The following is a 19,103-nucleotide window of genomic DNA, read 5'->3' as shown; positions in this document are numbered from 1 at the left end:
ATCCACAATTCACTTATTCTTGTAGTCAGTCATGGACATTTGAGCAAAGCATAAACACAATACATCAATGCAGTCATGTTACTTTAGCCATGGCTTAAATGAGATTTAAAATTGAACTTCCATCACTTTATTTGTGTGAATGACACCTCTCTCTTTTTACAGCCCGTTTGTGGAACAATCCAACTGTCTTCCAGCATCTGTAACCATCTCATTCACTGACTACATGAAAATCCCTCTCTCTGTCTCTTCTACATTTATTTACAGAAACCACGTTATGAGATTAGATGGCGCGTGATTGAATCAGTCAGTCCGGATGGGCACGAGTACATCTATGTCGATCCCATGCAGCTTCCATATGATTCCCGCTGGGAGTTCCCTCGGGATGGACTCGTTCTGGGTGAGTCACATTTGTAATGAATCAGTCCACCATGATCCTATCCTAGAGTTTTGTGTGGCCTAACCAGCTTCAAACAACACTTTGTTGTGGTCATGTACTTATTTGGATTGCGGTTTGCTTTTAGCTCTATCCTAATCTGGCATTATTACTATTGCATGTGCAAATCCTAGGTGTTTTATTTTTGCATACTCATTGAGGTTTTAACTCAAACTTCAAAAAAAAGATCTTGCGCTAGCGGGAATTCAGTGTGGTAATGCAACCCTTTGTGTCTGCATGCTCTCTTACACCAGATAATGTTTCTGTGGCATCCTCTGGTTATGCAAATTAGTTAAAAGTATTTGCATGTGTTTGTATGTGTGTTTTGCAGGTCGCGTCCTGGGTTCAGGAGCTTTTGGTAAAGTGGTGGAGGGTACTGCTTATGGACTAAGCCGTTCTCAGCCTGTGATGAAAGTTGCTGTGAAAATGCTTAAGCGTAAGTTAACTGAAAGATAAACCTAATTTTTGTGAAAGGTGCCATTAAATATAAATCTGTATACATAGGCAGCTGAATCATAAAAGTTCAGTAGATTGAAATGCCATCTCAGACAATTACAACCATTTTATTTGTATAATATTTTTCTCTCTTAATTTTAATGGGAAATTAATTATAGTTATCTATATATTTATCTAAATTTTATTTATTATCTAAGCTTGTATTAAACATACTGTGTGTGTGTGTGTGTAAAATTATTGTCAACGAAGCCATTATAATCAAATTAAACCTTTAAAAAAATATTAATCAGTATTCATGACCATTCCAGGTATGGTAAAATTTAAGATTTTCATTCTGTGAGTAATTCCTTTGGTTAAAATGACCAAATTTCTCAAGATCAAAGCACTTATTGCGGGGTTCACCTCAAACAGAGCCTGTAAATACTTAATTTTGTGGTTTGAACCCAGCATAAGCGACAAACCTAATGTATATCAGAGAACACTTTAACATATTGAATCAGTGCATCCTGTTGCACATTTAATGTTTTTATTTACGCGTTAGATAATAGTTTATATGATTGTTTTCATTTTGTTTTCAGCGACCGCCCGTTCCAGTGAGAAACAAGCTTTGATGTCAGAGCTGAAAATCATGACCCATCTGGGCCCTCACCTAAACATTGTTAACCTTCTGGGAGCGTGTACCAAATCAGGTGAAAAAAAATGCACAAACCCACCAATTTCCAACACAAACCGGCCATCTCTAGGGTGTTTTCCTTTTGGTCTGAGGGTTTTTTTTTATTGTGTGGCGTTTTAACGGGTGAAGTTAAGTGCAATGTAGAGCTTAAACCCCTGCTTTTAGGCATTTTACAAGTCTCTGATAAGGTTAGAGCAGTTTTATTAACCCCGCTTTCTGTTTTTCTCTCTCAGGACCAATCTACATTATAACAGAGTATTGTTTCTATGGAGATCTGGTGAATTACCTTCATAAGAACAGAGATGGGTTTCTCAGCCGGCACACAGAAAAGGGAAAGAAAGATCTAGACATCTTTGGCATCAACCCAGCCGATGAGAGCAGCAGGAGGTCAGCCAGCACACACACCCACACGAAAGATATGATCCACTGCATAGAAAAAAAAATGTTTTAGGTCCAAACATTATGTTAGGAATTATTTATCTTGCTTGCCAATCTGATTGAGAAATGAGTGTCGGGATTAAAATATAATTTGTTGCTGAAGTTATCTTAAACTACTGATATTTTTATACAGTATATAGAGTTAACTTTATTTCATTTGCAGCATACACTCACAGAGACTTTTCAAATTTGGCATATATATAAATAATAATTTAAAACCATGGTACTCTAAATAATTATCCAGTCTACTAGCCATCAACTGTTACTGAGGGAAGAGGAATTTAAAAACATTATTGCTTGCGGAATAAATGATAACTTCTTACACACCTGGGAACACAATTTCGACGGCTCGGTTATAATTGGAAGGTGTTTAATAAAGGATGTCTCTTATTATTGACAATCATTTCTTTGTATATACTATCAATGCTCTTTAGTTTTATTCCCAACAACTTACTGGCTGTTGTTACCACCTTTCCCAATGACCTCTTCTAGGCCTCAGAAGTATTCATACCAACAGATTACACAAAATGTTGCAATACTTTCGATAAAAGTACTATAAAACATGATCAACAATGTGTAGTCAACATTAAAAGATAACAGTTTCTTTAAGAAGTACATTCTCTGTTGAAGGCAGTTCCTTACACAGTCAGTTCATAGATCCCACTTAAGTTTATTGCCCAACATTACACCCAAATATTTATAATTGTTACTAACTGAATTTCTCCTCATTAAATAATGTGGGATGACTTTTGCATTGTGTACTCTCTCTAAAATCAATAACCATCTTCTTAGTTTTAGAAATGTTTAGGAGAAGGTTTGAATTTTCACACCAGTCTAAAAAGAAGTCAAGAACAGGCCTGTGTTCTTCCTCATCTTCTTTTAAAAAGCTCACAAAAGCGGTATCATCTGCATACGTTACAATATATATATTGTAAATGAATTTATACAAAAATGTGTATATAAAATTAATAACGGAGATAAAACACAACCCTGTGGAGCTTCTATTGAAGTACACATTTTATCTGAAATAAAACCTCCCATTTTAACCTGTTGGATTCTAGAGCTAAGAAAATTGTTCTGCCAGGCAATCATTTTGTCATTTCATAAAAATAGGCAGCAAACAAAATCCATTATTGTAACTGTAACTTTTTCACTGACAAATTCTTTTCCTTTTTTTTATTTACATATATTCATATGCTTTAAGCTAAACCATCCAGCTGATATTAATCACAACATTATGCAAAGACATATCTGAAAAAAGATCTGCAGTCTACACATAAAGCAATTTCGATTAAATTTAAATATTTTTACAACATATATAAAATAAGTAGTCTGTATCTACAGAAACAATATATTACAAGTTCTATGCAAATATTGATGTATTTTGGGAACAAATGCTTTATTACACCATTCTAATTGTTTCATGCGGGTGGACGGACCTAATGAAAACAATTTTAATACTTGTAAGTAACAGTAACTTACATTTGTGACACTTCCTTCAGAGAATACTCTGGAATTTACTAGATGTACATTTCAAATTAACGCACAAAAATTGTTGATCTAGATCTGGACATTCACTTACTAATAAGATGATTTGGATGTTCTATTACTAAACGGCCTAGTCATTCATCAGCCTGACCAATAGAACAGATAGTGTGAGTGTTTTCTTTGGCTAGAGTCTGGCATTCTCCCCTGACTTATTATTTTTGTGCATATGTGTGTGTGTGTGCAGCTATGTCATCCTGTCTTTCGAGGGGAAAGGTGATTATATGGATATGAAGCAGGCAGACACCATGCAGTACGTCCCCATGCTGGAAATGAATGAAGCCTCAAAATACTCTCCCATCCAGAGATCAGACTACGACCATCCTCCCTCTCACAGACAATTCAATGGTGAGAAAGCAACAGCCCTCTTATAAGGATAGATCATGCAGCAACAGTAGGTCATATTCTGACATCATCTGCTCAATATAATGTTGTTTCAAAACTACATGACTTTCATTTTTTCTATAAAATACAAAAACAGACATTTTGAAGAATGTACTGGTTGCTTCTTTTCATTCATTTATAATGAATGGGACCTAAACTTTAAGAATGGACACACATACACTGTAAACATGTAATAAAGAGTGATTTTAGCAGTCAAATCAAAATCCTGTGAAATATAGATACTATTGTATTACTATTAACACAATATATATAGGTAGTAGCACACTATACATTGACAATATTAGATTATATAAAGCATAATAATTTGAATAAGAAAATATACTGAGAACAAAAATGAGAGATGGGAGGTAATGAAGTAAAAATACATCACTACAGTAATTATTTATTAATTAAATATGTTTATTTTTACTTGTTATTTTACTCAGTACATTATTATACAAATCTCTGTGCTTGTTACTTATTTTGTTAAATCAGGTGCTTTAGTTTTTATTTGTTTAACTTTGCATTATTGAAATTATGAAAACATTCTACTATTTTTTTACCTTTTTTTTCTTTTTTTCTTAAATAAGTGCTTCAATGTTTTATTGTTATCGCTTTCTTATCATCGACATATCAATTATCATCAAGTCAATTTAAAGCTTTTAGTAATAATAAATTATTTTGTATCTGCAATGTTAGTGTACGGGGTGGGCCATATGGATACACCTTAATAAACTTATTGGGAATTTCACAAGAACAAACAATGTTGTGCTTGGTTTTAACGTAACTTTATACTTTGAGCTACTTACAAGCCCCCTTACATATACTAATGTGCCACAAACAGGTCGTTAATATCACCAACCATTCCCATTTTATTAAGGTGTATCCATATAAACGGCCCAGCCTGTAGATTCATTTTATCATCATATTATCTTTAGTGCAGGCCATGTGTTTACTAAGGCAACGTATTTAGTAAATGTTCATTAACTACAGTATCTAACTACAGTATTTCTAAGGTTAGCTAGTTCTCACTTTCATTGGTAAAAAATGTGCTTAATTCTATATGCTGGGTGTTCATATGATCCAGTTACCAGCATGAGACTACTACTAGGTAGTAGTAAATGCTACTTTTTTCTTAAGCACATGGCTGAGACCTTTATACCTTACTAAAAAAGTGCAGTCACTCAGTTCAACTTATACCAGCGTTATTTTAAACACGAGTATCTGTACTTCTTTTTGAGTAAAATTTCTCTCTGCTTTTTACTTTCTCTGTGCTTTCTCTCTTATTTTACTTATAATGTCAAATGATTTAATAAAAAAGAACCAAATGATTGTTTTCTAATCTCACATCTAAAGCAAATTTCATCCACAAACAGCATCTTAAACAGTAGTCAGTTCTGCACACTTTGAACATAGTCTTATTGTCCTTTTAAATTCTACCTCATGCTGATTTTACATCCGTTTTGAAGTTTAAAAGCCCTAGTTCAATGTAACTGCACTGGAAAGAGCATGAAAAACTATTTTCTCCTTGTGAAAAAAAACAGGAAAGTCATACAGGTTTGGAACTACATCAGAGTGAATAAATATTTTTGGATGAACTCTTCCTTTAATCATAAATCACATCTCCACCTCTTTGCCTTTCCTGCTCTGTTTTCTCATTCTTAATCCTTCAGATTTTTTCCCTTCTGCATTTTATTTTTCGGTCTGTCCCTCGTTTACTGCACGTACTCCGGTCGGTCTGGCATGCTGTGGTCTGGTTTGGCTTGACTGGTAGTCGAGACACACAAACGTGCACGCACACACACACACTGATGTTTAGCTAGTGATAGCAGAGCGGTCCACCCATGTTACTGCAGTCTGTGCACCCTACAATTACAAAGGATAATTGTAGCACACGTCCTAATGCATACATCTGCCTGCCATTCCTCTGATTTTATGTACTCATACTGCCATCTTGGTGGGGACACCTTGAACTTTTGTTGTTCTTATATTGACGTATCATTACTTTTGCATTTTTAAATTTTTAAATAAACGCCTTGTAGTAGGTTTAATAAATTATGTCCTGTGTGGGGACCGCTGGCCAAAAAAGCTAAATCATGTCAGGTTTTACTATCCTTTCAAGGACATTTGGTTCTTGCAATACAATTTAAAGTGACACTTTAACCAAAATTTGAAAATTCTGTCATAAATGTCTTTCTTTTCACATGTTCAAAACCATTGACTTCAATTTTAGATCCTACTATGGATGTCATCGGTTACAGGTTTTCAAATTTCTTCATATTATCTTCTTTTGTGTTTAACAGAAGTAAGAACTTATAAAGCTTTATAACCACTAAAGTCTGATTAAATAGTGAGTGAATTTTAATTTTTGGGGTGAACTATCCCTTTAACAGGGTTATGAACTGAGAGATTGAAATTATCTTGACATTCAGTATAAGAGGTCACTTTAATATAGAAACATTCCACAACAAGTTGAGGAACTTGACATTTTATCACACAATAGTGTGTCTAAACTCTGCCTCCACAAAAGGAAGATTAGCACCTGCTTCTACATCGCTGACTATTTAGCTCCGCCCACTTATTTAGGTTATTAATCATAGATTTTTAAAAATGTTTTAATTAAAAGATGTTGATTTGTCAATTATATTGCATATGATATTATATTATACTGGAAATTGTAATATATTATATTGGGTATTGTCGCAACAAACAAGGGCACATAACACAATTATTGCACTGTAAAAAGTGGAAACTTAAACAAATGACTTTGACTTGTTACAATTAAATGAATTAAGTTAGACAAACTTAATTTATAACAGTTTTCAGTAATTAATTAAGTTAGTTGTTTAAGTTGTAACAGGTTCTAGTAAGTTATTTATGGCAAGTATAAGTATTGTTCACTATCAATAATAAGCATTACTTGTATTTGCCAAACGACATTAAAGTATTATTTTTATATTAAGAACTATATATATTATATATATATAATAGTATATAGTATATATATATAATAGAATATATAATATATATAGTATATATTATAACTAATTATATATTATATTTAGAACCCCTTCAAGCCAGAATAGACATACAAATTATTTTAAGCCTGCTGTTGTTTGTGTGATGAACAGATGAAGCCGAGAGTCTTCTATCAGATGACAGCGCTGAAGGCCTGACCACGATGGACCTCCTCAGTTTCACCTATCAAGTGGCTCGAGGGATGGAGTTTTTGGCCTCTAAGAATGTAAGCTAAATTCTGTTTCAGTGGGATAACTGTTGGCTTATTTGGTAAACATTTGCTTTTGATCTCGCTTATGCCTGCAGTTTAGACATAACATTGAGGCGTAACATTAAAGCAATTTTGGATGTCTTTGCGGAGGAGGTGATTTGATGGCAGGTTTATATATTTGAGAAAGTGGCTGAATGTGTGTGTTGTGGCTGTATAGTTAAAATACATCGGACTGAGGGTTTGCAGAAATCCCCTGGTTAACTGAAAGCTAAGAAAGAGAGGTCAATAATTGAAAATGCTGTCAAGAAAATGTTAATTAGACATCGTTTGTACAAAATATAGTAACAGACATTTTCCATATCTCGTCTTACAAATGAACAAGGCATTCTAGACCACCCTTGAAGATGAGGAGGTGGAACAGTGCACAAATCGGCAGCTGCATCAGGGAGACTTAAACACTTAGTTCTTAAAGTCTTAGTTAACTAGATACATGTTAAATATAACAGAAAATAATACATAAATCTTAGAAATATGAGCTTTGTAAATAATAATAATATATATGAGCAATATCACGCAAGTAGCAGTGTGATATGGCTGTATATCGGCACTGATGGGAGGCTTGCATTGGCTCGAGACTGCAGGCCGAGTGCTTTAGTGTCCCACCAGTGCCAATATACAGCCACATGGCGCTGATACTGCTGTGATATTGCGTTAACAGTTTGAAAGCAAAATCATGTGTATAAAAAAGTAAATAAAACATGGAGCGTCTCAATAACCCTTTGAGGAACTACTTTCTTCCACCATGTCAGAACAGCAGAAACCATTACTACTTCACAAATGTCACTTTAGAGCAGGTTTTTGAAATATTCTCAGGGGTAATATATATCATAGATATTTTAATAAGTAAAGTAATGACAAAACAGGTCACTTTTGCTCATATTTTAAGAGTATAAGGCTGAATGACATGAAATTAGTCTACAGAGATTTCCCAGTATTTCTCTGTTGCATTTTAGATATCACAATAATTAACCCCGAAAAAGCCAGAGCAAAGCAAACACTACCAATTTCTCTTGTATAAATACAACACAAAATACAAAAGAGAGATATCAACTTAGAATGTCACTGACCTGATTTATAATAACTTGTTCAGCTGTAGTTTGAAACTTATGCTGAGAAAATGCTAAGTTTTTTTCCCCTAAGGACTTATTATGCGCTCTCTGTCGCCATCTTGTGGCAGAAAGTCAACCGTCACTTTCTTTGGTCTGCTCAGACAGGCTGATGGCGGCCGATGCACTGAATGTGATGCTCCGAAATTTTTTATATTTTTAAATAGGCACTATTCTTATAAATAAACTGCATATTTGCAATCTAAACAACTATAATCTCACCTAAAAAGCCTCAAAAGTACATTATGTTGTGCAACAGCAGCAATATTTGTCAAAGTGTAGAGTGTCCTATGCTTGTAGCTGTATGTGGGCGGAGTAATACACACAAGGGTGAAGAGGCGGTACGAGTACTGTTATTTGCAGAATAATGCATGGCTATCAGCCAATCAGATTCAAGAACCGTTAACAGAACTGTTGTATAAATTTGTATACATTTAATACACTAAAATTAAAGTTTTTAATTAAACTATTAACATTAAATTAAAAATAAAATAAAAATTGACATTATTAAATCTGTTAATTGTGTGGCACTCATAGACTAAAATATTTAAAATATTGTTCTTTTTTTGTGCTGTAATTAGCATGGTATTAAAACATGTCAGTACTAAATGATAATAAATATAATATTGATTTACAGTATAAAGACTTAAAATAAACTAATTGGGTAACACTTTACAATAAGGTTCATTAGTTAATGCATTTACTAACATGAACTAATCATGAACAACAAATGTACAGCATTTATTAATCATAATTGAACATTTACTAAAGCATTATTAACATCCAAGTCCATGCTTGTTAACATTAGTTAATGCACCGTGAGTTAACATGAACTAACAATGAACAACTGTATTTTCATTAACTAATGTTAACTAACATGAACAAATACCATAGTAAATGTATTGTTCATTGTTTGTTCATGTTAGTAAATGCGTTAATTAACATTAACTAATGAACCTTATTGTAAAGTGTGACCACTAATTGTTGATTCTGATTATATATATATATATATATATATATATATATATATATATATATATATATATATATATATATATATATTACTTTGAACATTTTCATGGGAAAATAAGAATAAACAACATCAAAGTTACAAAACACAAAGATACAAAATTCATACATCTCAAATAAGCATAAAGTTTTTCTAATACCACAACTTACTGAAGCTGAACTGAATCTCTCAGTGCCAAACCTCTCTTTGAGTGTGTGTTTTTCTGTCTTTTTCTCTCAGTGTGTGCACCGAGACTTGGCTGCACGAAATGTCCTGCTGTCTCAAGGCAAGATAGTGAAGATCTGTGACTTTGGACTGGCAAGAGACATCATGCACGATAACAACTATGTCTCCAAAGGAAGCGTGAGTGCTAGTCTTAGTCCAAATCTGGTGTTTCTGAATACTCGTCCTAGATTATGGATATTTTCAGTACTTTACTTGTCCTTCTTTGGAAAAAGCGACATAACGATTTGTTTCTTCTGTCTCGAACACACAGACGTTTCTTCCAGTGAAGTGGATGGCTCCTGAAAGTATTTTTGATAATCTCTACACAACGCTGAGTGATGTCTGGTCTTATGGCATCTTATTATGGGAGATCTTCTCTCTCGGTATGTTTCATATCACCATACAGGTATATGTCTTTAGGCAAACTAATAGTTAATACCATACTTCCTTACACTGTAAAAAAACTGTAAATTATATATATATATATATATATATATATTTATTTATTTTATTTATTTTTTGGTAGTTTTATTTTGTAGATTTTGTAGGATTTTTGTAGTTTTATTTTTTTGTTTTGTTTAGTTTAATTTTTGTAGCTTTTGTAGTTTTATTTTGTAGTTTATTAGTTTTATTTTGTAGTTTTATTTTGTAGTTTTTTGCAATTTTATGTAGTTTTTTGTAGTTTTATTTTGTTGGCTTTTCATAGTTTTATTTTGTAGTTTTTAGTTTGATTTTGTAGTTTTATTTAGTAGATTTGATTAGTTTAATTTTGTAGTTTTATTTTGTAGTTTTGTTTAGTTTAATTTTGTAATTTTTTTTGTAGATTTATTTTGTAATTTTTATTTTTATTTTTTAATGCAATAATTCATATGAATTTAATTGTATTATCTTACTATTTCTAAAGATGTTCAGTGACTAAAATATTGATTATAATATTTTTACTCTGTATATTAAGGTGGCAGCTTTGGTTACCAGAATTGTACTGTTAAAAAAATGAAATTTTTGAAAATTTAGCAATTTTTGTAGTTTATAAAACAGTCTCACATATATGATTTGTTGTTGTCGTTTCTGTAGGAGGGACACCTTATCCAGGCATGGTTGTGGATTCCAGCTTCTACAACAAGATCAAGAGTGGATACCGAATGACCAAACCTGAGCATGCGTCCAGTGATGTGTACGTGCATCTCCACTGTTTTTCCGCAGTTCTTGTCTCCGGCTGCTGCAGATCTCTGACCACTCTGTTGTTGTTTGTCTGTGTGCAGCTATGAGCTCATGATGAAGTGCTGGAACAGTGAACCGGAGAAGAGACCATCTTTCCACAGTCTGAGTGATACAGTGGCATCTCTGCTGCCCTCAGGATTTAAGAGGGTGAGTCTGAAACATCAGCATGACATTTCAAGACTCTCATCTGTTTCTTGGTTTTATCACACAGCAAGCCATTGATTGACTGTTGGATCATTGCTGAGTCAGCTTAGTTTTTGTGGTTTTTACTTCAGGTCTGATCATTTCAATATGCGAATATATGCATAATGACAAGCAGTGAAGAAAGAGAACGTTATTTATATTGAAAATGTCAAGCAAGCAGTTTATTTTTCCTACTTTCAGTTTAAACTTTTTAGGCCAAACACATTTAACGCCACTGCCAATTTTTGTTGCCACCAATATTTTTTTTACTGTTATCAGATAATAATACTATATATAATGGGTATTATCATAACTAAAATATAATAGATTTTAATTTGTGTGCAGAAAGATTTGAGAGTTAGTTGTAGCTGATGCATTGATTGGCAAAGAAAATCTATTTTTTGTACATTATTTATGTTTGTTTGTTTGTTTGTTTGCTTTATTTATAGAGCACATTCAAAAGTGCTTTACCAAATGACCAACATACAAAATCTATACTATAAACAAAATAAGTAAAACAGATTGCAATTAAAAAGCAATAGACAGAAAGTGTTTTTTAAAATGAGACTTAAAAGCACCATGGGAGCAGTATGACCTGATAAGTAAAGGCAGACCATTCCACAGACTAGGAGCTGTGACAGAAACAGCCCTTTCACCTCTTGATTTTACCCGTGATTTGGAAACAACTAGCTGAAACTGGTTTTCTGACCTGATTGGCCTCAATAAAGTGTGCCAGTGAAATAGCTCACCAATATAAGTAGGTGCCAGACCATTCAAACCTTTAAAAACAAATAACAATAACTTGTATTAAATCCTAAATTGGATTGGGAGCCCATGAAGGGATGATAAAACTGGTGAGACACTAGAATTTTTTTTTGTTCCAGTTAAAAATCCAATTGAAGCCTGCAAAACTCTTGAATACAAAGAGTTGCAGTAGTCCAATCTGGACATAATAAAAACATTGATGATGGTTTCAAACTCCTTAAAAGAAAGAAAAGACTTCAATTTGGCAATGTTCCTAAAAATAATAGAAACCACTTTTGACGACTGAATTTATTTGCTTGTCAAACTTTAACGGTTTTAAAAATCAGTTCAGTTTTTGATTCTTTCAAGTGAAAAATAATGACCCGCCAGCCATTCCTTAATGTCATTAAAACAGGTAAAAGGGACTGTAAAACAGAGTTTACTCCATTTTGATGGTCACATAAAACTGCGTATCATCAGCACAAAGATGATTATGCTACTTACAGATAGCAGCCATTAATATTTTTTATTAATCTTTGTTAATACAATTAAAAAAAATCAACTGTCCATACTGTTTATTAATGCTAGAAATCCATCAAAGATGATAGTGCAGATTTCAGTTTTAATAAATAAGTAAATACTTATTATTAATATCATTATTTTTAATTCACTAGTTCATGTTACTATTGTAATCTTACAGTATTAAAATGTTGCAATTAATAATATTGTAATAATATTGTAATATCCTATCAAAAAATAAAACAAATCTATTATTTTTCCAATCTATTATCTATAAAATCTATTATAAAAAAAGGAAATTAGCACAAAAAGCACACTGGAACTATGAATATTCATTCATTCATTTTCTTTTCGGCTTTAAAAGAAAATTTTATTTATTAATTTGGGTTCGACGCAGCGGATGCCCTTTTAGCTGCTACCCATCACTGGGAAACACCCATACATTCTCACACATACACTACGGAATATTTAGCCTACCCAATTCATTTATACCGCATGTCTTTGGATTGTGGGGGAAACTGGAGCACCCAGAGGAAACCCACGCGAACATGGGAGAACATGCAAACTCCACACAGAAATGCCAGCTGACCTAGCCAGGGCTCGAACCAGCAATCTTCTTGCTGTGAGGTGACTGTGCTACCCACTGCGCCACTGTGACACCCCAATATGAAAACAAATAAGTAAAATAAATTTGATTTTATTTTACGTTCATGAGCCATGTATTTTGTCAAAGAAAAATACCAAATTGCACAGGAAGAAGGAATCTAAGTTATAATAAAACACAACCAACGTCTTCCTGAATGTGATATTTAAAAGTGATTAAATCTGTTCTGAAACTAAATTAAATCTTATGATAGTCTCTTTTTGATAATAATACACTGAAACTGAAAACTATAATGCAAAATTAAACCTATAATAATAATAATAGCCTGCCATGCTCTAATAAATGCCCCAGATAAAAGTATGGTGGAAATGGCTTCCCACTTCCTGCAGCTTAAATGCAGTGTGTCAATCTGGGCATTGAGGTCTTTGGCTAGGTGAATGTCATCACTGCCAACACTGCCAGACCACTAACAGAGATTAGCACACTAGCGCTCCAGCTGGCTAACGCCCCAGCAGGGCAAAACCCAGCAGTGCTAATCACCAGAAGCATACACTTAGCATCCACTAGCTAGCCATAATTGCCCTATTAAACAGACGCCACACGTGGTACTTCAAAACGTCACTTCGGCATGGGGAAAGACTAGCTCCTGTTATAGCACCTATAACTGGGGTGTGGTGGGAAATGCGGTTCGCAAATGGGCCTATAAGCCTTCAAGTAACCACAGAATGACTGCCGAAATGGGGCAGAACTTCAGGGTTGAGCCGCGTTTATGGCGGTGATGAAGTGCTATTTACAACTGCCAAAAATGATTCAATTTCTCCCTCATTTCCTTCAATCTGATGCATTAAAAGAAACAAGAGAAGGCCTAATTTGAGATTAATGTTCTTTAATTTAATGCTGGTCACATAAATCTTACAGTATATAGAAACTCTTTTTATATATGTTTGTCATCGCTCATGCTCTATTACACTTTCAGTTGAACTTTTATGAAACAAAGACAAGGTTTCCAAGCGTCAAAACTATAAAAGTGCAATGCAGCTTTGATTTTGTTGTTGTATACAGTAAAAACGCATATTTTATTTTACATGGATTAACATGTGTCCTAATATTATGAGTTACAGAAGATAAATGTCAATCGTTTTAACAATAGTTTATATACCAAACGAAAAAAATATCTAGAAAAATAATTATTTAATGACTTACGCAGGCTTCCTTCTGGTACGAGGAGGAATACTGAATAATGAAAGAAAAAATAATAATACTTTAAACCCTTTGACTCGAACAATTACACTGATGTGATCAGCACCGGCTGTTCATGATGTTATCGTACTTTTTACTTTAGAAACAGTAGCCTAGTGTTAATTAACTTTTAAAAGCACATTTTAAACGTTTACTTTTATTTATTTATTTATTTTACCTACAAGCACAGTGTTAATGTCCAAACTATTTATAATGTTTAAAGTGGCTGACAATAATAAATATTCCTAATAATAATAGGAATTAATCTGTCTCATCATCATGGTGGTACTTGGAGAGACATTTTTTTTCTGAGGTGGTACTTGATGAAAAAAGTTTGAGAACCACTGACTTAGAGCAAGAAATGTTTAATAATCTAAAGTATAATAAAATTATTTAATAAGTACAGGTTAGAAATAGAATGATGTTTCAACAATGAACCATTTCATCCTAATCTTGACATTTTATTACTAGAAATTTAGACACTTATTTGCATTTAATAAGTTTTTTTTTCTACGTACAATTGAAATCAAAATTATTATTGTTTTTTTTTTCAAATATTTCCTAAATTATGTTTAACAGAGCAAGGAAATTTTTACAGTATGTCTGATAATATTTTTCTTTCTGGAAAAAATCTTATTTGTTTTATTTCGGCTAAAATAAAAGCAGTTTTCCATTTTTTCTAAAAACATTTTATGGTCAAAATTATTAGCCACCTTAAGCAATTTTAATTTTTTTTTCCGATAGTCTACAGAACAAACCATCATTATACAATAACTTGCCTACTTACCCTAACCTACCTAGTTAAGCTAATTAACCTAGTTAAGCCTTTAAATGTCACTTTAGGCTGAATAGGAGCGCCTTGAAACATATCTAGCCAAATATTATTTACTGTCATCATGGCAAAGATAAAATAAATCAGTTGTTAGAAATGAATTATTAAAACTATTATGTTTATAAATGTACTATAAAAAATCTTTCTGTTAAAACAGAAATTGAGGAAAAATATACAGGGGGGCTATAATAATTCTGACTTCAACTGTCTTTAAAACCCTTTAATAAATGTATTTGTTATGCAGACCCCAAAATTAATTTATTTGCATTCTATTTATGTTTTGTATGTCTTTCTTTTATTACGCAGTGTTATGAACGTGTGAATCATGACTTCCTGAAGAGCGATCATCCCGCTGTGACTCGGGTGCAGTGCATTGACAATGACGATGCCTACATGGGTGTGCTCTACAAAAACCAGGGCAAAATGAAGAACCGTGAGAGTGGCTTTGATGAACAGAGACTCAGCTCTGACAGCGGCTACATCATTCCTCTGCCAGACCTGGATCCACTTTCTAATGAAGACTACAGCAAGAGGAACCGCCACAGGTACAACACTAATCACATTGCCTTCTCACTTTGGTCTGCTATTCAGAGACCTGTTTTAAAGAAACAACTAGAGATATACTTAAACCCCCATTAGGGGGTGGAAAAATCAATATGTGAATAAGTGAGTCATTGAATTATTCACTCAAACGATTCATTCAGAACAGCTAATTCATTCAGGAACAAAACAACCGACTGGCTGTATCTAAAATTGCATTCTTCCTTACTATATAGTAGGTGTAAACAGTATTGGGCAAATAAAGGATGTCAGAATTGGAAAAAACTGCAGATCAGTAGGAATGGCAACCAGATTACATTCAAACTGCACATAATCATACTATATAGAGAACAGGTGTCAAAGCCAGTTCCTGGAGGGCTGCAGCTCTGCACAGTTTAGTTCTATCCCTAATTAATCATTAGAGTCAGAAAACCTTGTCCCCTCTATTATGTAACATTACAGATTTAGTTTATACTACTTGTATTATTTATACTTAAAAATAGAACAGATAGATTGGAACTATGCAAAATGGACACATACCTCTAGTCTTTAGCTGCGTCCCAAATGGCACACTATACACTATGCACTCATGCATTATGTTCTTATGCACTTACTCACTCAACAGGATAGTATATGTATGTAGTGTTGTCCCAAATGGCACACTGTTTTTTTACTAAATGGAAATTCAAATTGTTTCCCTAATGACGTTTGACGGTTGCCAAATCAGTGAAATAAACGACCGACTTATCAAATAATACCTGCCGTGAGTATTGCCGCATTCACCATCGGGAGGCGCTATAATCACTCTCGTAGGAGAATTTTGCTTTCACACTCCAAAATAAATAAAGTTATTCAACATGTGCATCTGATAGCTCCGCCCCTTCCGCTACGTAAGCAAACATGCGGTCGTTGAGTGCGTGAAGTGTCCATCATTACACACTTCATTTTAGCGGCTGAATGAGTGCAGCATCCGGGTAATTAAAGTGCTCTTATTATTTTTAGAGTTTTCAGTGTGAACACACCACTTACACTATTTATACTACAAAATGGCGTAGAATAGTGCATAAGTATGCGATTTGGGACGCAGCTCTTCTTTCACTCTATACATCATAAAAATAAAATGTCTTCTTTCTTTCTGTAGCTCTCAGACATCGGAGGAAAGCGCGATAGATACAGGCTCTAGCAGCTCCACGACCAAGCGTGAGGGAGAGACTCTGGAGGATATCACCTTGCTGGACGAGATGTGCTTGGACTCAGGAGATCTGGTGGAGGACAGCTTCCTGTGAGAGAAAGATGCAAAGAGAGAGAAACAGACATCTGCAGACTTTTCATTCCAAGTGCACAGATCTCTCTCTGCGTCATCTTGTCACTTTTTCTTCACCTCAGTCTTATGGAGCCCTTAGAAAAAGAAGACTTTTGATACGTGAATGTCATTGATGTTTTTTTTTTTGGATGAGACATCGCCCTCTACAGGTCTGGAGGAATGAGCAGGACTCTATGAGCACTCTTGAAGAGGCTCAGTCTAATGGAGCTAAGACCAACGAAGAGGAGATTTATCTATCTGTGTATCGTTTCTCTGTGTTTGTGCGTGAGAGTGAATTGTGCGAACTTTATTTTTGACGGGCATTCTGATCAGCAATATAAGCATGTCTTTCATATTAATGACCTGGGTTGTTTCACAACTGCTACCTTTCAAATGAATCCATCTGAACTATAAAGAAAACCACTACAGAGATTAAAAACTGGGTCAATGTGGCTTCTATTTTAGACCAGGCCTGTTATTTTCCCCCTCACTCCCACAGTTTTCCAGGATCTTACATACAATGCATTGCACCAACTAAACAGCGCAAACCTTGGAAGATATAATGTAATGTTTGTGTTAATGTCTCGATATGTGTGAGGCAGTTTGAGATTTATTTTTGTACGGTTTGGATATATTATTTGTGAATTCCGGGTGGGGTTGGGAGAAACTATGTAGTCCTAAAATGAAGAAAATGGCTGTGTTTTGACCTGTGAGTCACATTTATTTATGTGACTTCAATTTGATACAACACTATTTATGATATCTTAATGTCTGACCAAAGTTTTTACGGAAGAAATGTTTGACACTTGTCAGTTTGAGGCATTAATGATATTTAGAGCTATGCTTTTGAAAAAAAAAAAGAGATAATCCAAATGAACATGCTTATTTCATGTAATCTTTCAGTATATGTCTGGCATTTTCCAGGGTCTGGGATTTTGTTATGCACGAATACATTGTGTTTCAGACTGTTTCCTAAAGTTTTACTTTCCTGTTCAATGGATTTTATATACTGTATGAGCATTTTAACCAAATGGAAATATCAATCAAGCCCTGGCAGATGTGCTGTTTGCTGCTCATTAAGATTTATGCAGATCCCCCTAAAGCAAAGCAATTAAAAATCACAGTGTAGATTTACACATAGCCAAATCCTGTAGTCTTGAAGCATTGTAGAGACACATCATTTAGATTTTTTTTTTTTTTACTGTGATGTTATACATCATTGTTTATTGTAAATGTGTATCATTGTATATCAGCATATCACTGCCTGCCCCCCATCTTTACCCTCTGTGGTGTATTCCACAGGCATGTCGAGAGGAGATATATATATGTAAAAAAAACTATTGCACTTTTAAAAACTCTTCTTTTAAAATCTTATTTGAGCGTTTCGTTATTCTGCTTTTGTTATGTGTGTGTGTATGTGTAGGTGTTTAAAAACATGTCTGTGCCACAAAAAGATGGTAAATGATTTCTAGAGACAGTAGAGTGAATGTTCTTGTTGTGCAGGAAGAGGGAAAACAAAGGAACGGTATGAAGTATATTCTATGGTACAATATGTGTAATTCTAGGTAGTTATTCCCTTTACAAATGCTATTCTTTTGCTATAATATGCATTATGACCATGTACATTCAAAAGATTTATATTTCAATAAATGAGATTTAATGGACTATTGCACAGTTTTATCAAGTTTTATTTTATTTTTTGAGAACTTGTTTTGATTATAAATCACTGACACAAACATCCGAGAGAACGATTGAGACATCATTATATTTATGAACCTGGGATCCAAAAAAAGCTGTTTAAAAATATTCAATTAGCCATAATATGTTGATGTTAATCTATATAAATTTGTTAGTCCTGTGTACCTAATTAGGTACATCTTACTATTACCGGGTTGGACCCCATTTTGCCTTAAGAACTGCCTTAATCCATCATGGCATAGATTCAACAAGGTACTGGAAATATTCCACAGAAAATTTGGGCCATATTGACATGATAGCATCATCTGCAAATTTGTCAGTTGCACATCCATGATGTGAATCCCCCATTCCACCACATCCCAAAAGTGCAACTGGTGACTGTGGAGACCATTTGAGTACAGTGAACTCATTGTCATATTCAACAAACCAGTCTGAGATGATTCACGCTTTATTGCATGAAACGTTATTCTGCTGGAAGCAGCCATCAAAAGATGGGTACACTGTGGTAAAAAAGGATGGGCATGGTCAGCAACAATACTCAGGTAGGCTGAAATGGGCCTAAAGTGTACTAAGAAAATACCCCCCACACCATTACACTACCATCACCAGCCTGAACCGTTGATACACAGCAGGATGAAGCCACGCTGTCAAGTTGTTGATGC

At 34.0% G+C, this 19,103-nt stretch overlaps 1 protein-coding gene across 2 annotated transcripts in view; it reads left to right on the top strand.

The window, feature by feature from the left end:
- The window catches only part of pdgfra (platelet-derived growth factor receptor, alpha polypeptide), a 104,604-nt gene extending 86,197 nt beyond the window's left edge, over positions 1-18,407 (top strand). For both annotated transcript variants that reach the window (XM_087296456.1, NM_131459.3), the window contains 12 exon segments: positions 265-397; positions 765-869; positions 1,468-1,578; positions 1,796-1,949; positions 3,733-3,893; positions 7,061-7,173; positions 9,574-9,696; positions 9,830-9,941; positions 10,633-10,732; positions 10,821-10,926; positions 15,207-15,445; positions 16,582-18,407. In XM_087296456.1, coding sequence (XP_087152582.1) covers positions 265-397; positions 765-869; positions 1,468-1,578; positions 1,796-1,949; positions 3,733-3,893; positions 7,061-7,173; positions 9,574-9,696; positions 9,830-9,941; positions 10,633-10,732; positions 10,821-10,926; positions 15,207-15,445; positions 16,582-16,726 — 1,602 coding nt within the window. In that variant the 3' untranslated portion in view covers positions 16,727-18,407.
- Positions 18,408-19,103: the final 696 nt, after the last annotated feature.

The sequence above is a fragment of the Danio rerio genome, chromosome 20, assembly GCF_052040795.2.
Source record: "Danio rerio strain M-AB ecotype USA chromosome 20, GRCz13ab, whole genome shotgun sequence".
NCBI classification, from domain to species: domain Eukaryota; kingdom Metazoa; phylum Chordata; class Actinopteri; order Cypriniformes; family Danionidae; genus Danio; species Danio rerio.
Note: the sequence above shows the minus strand (reverse complement) of the source record. Positions and strands in the feature narration are given on the sequence as shown.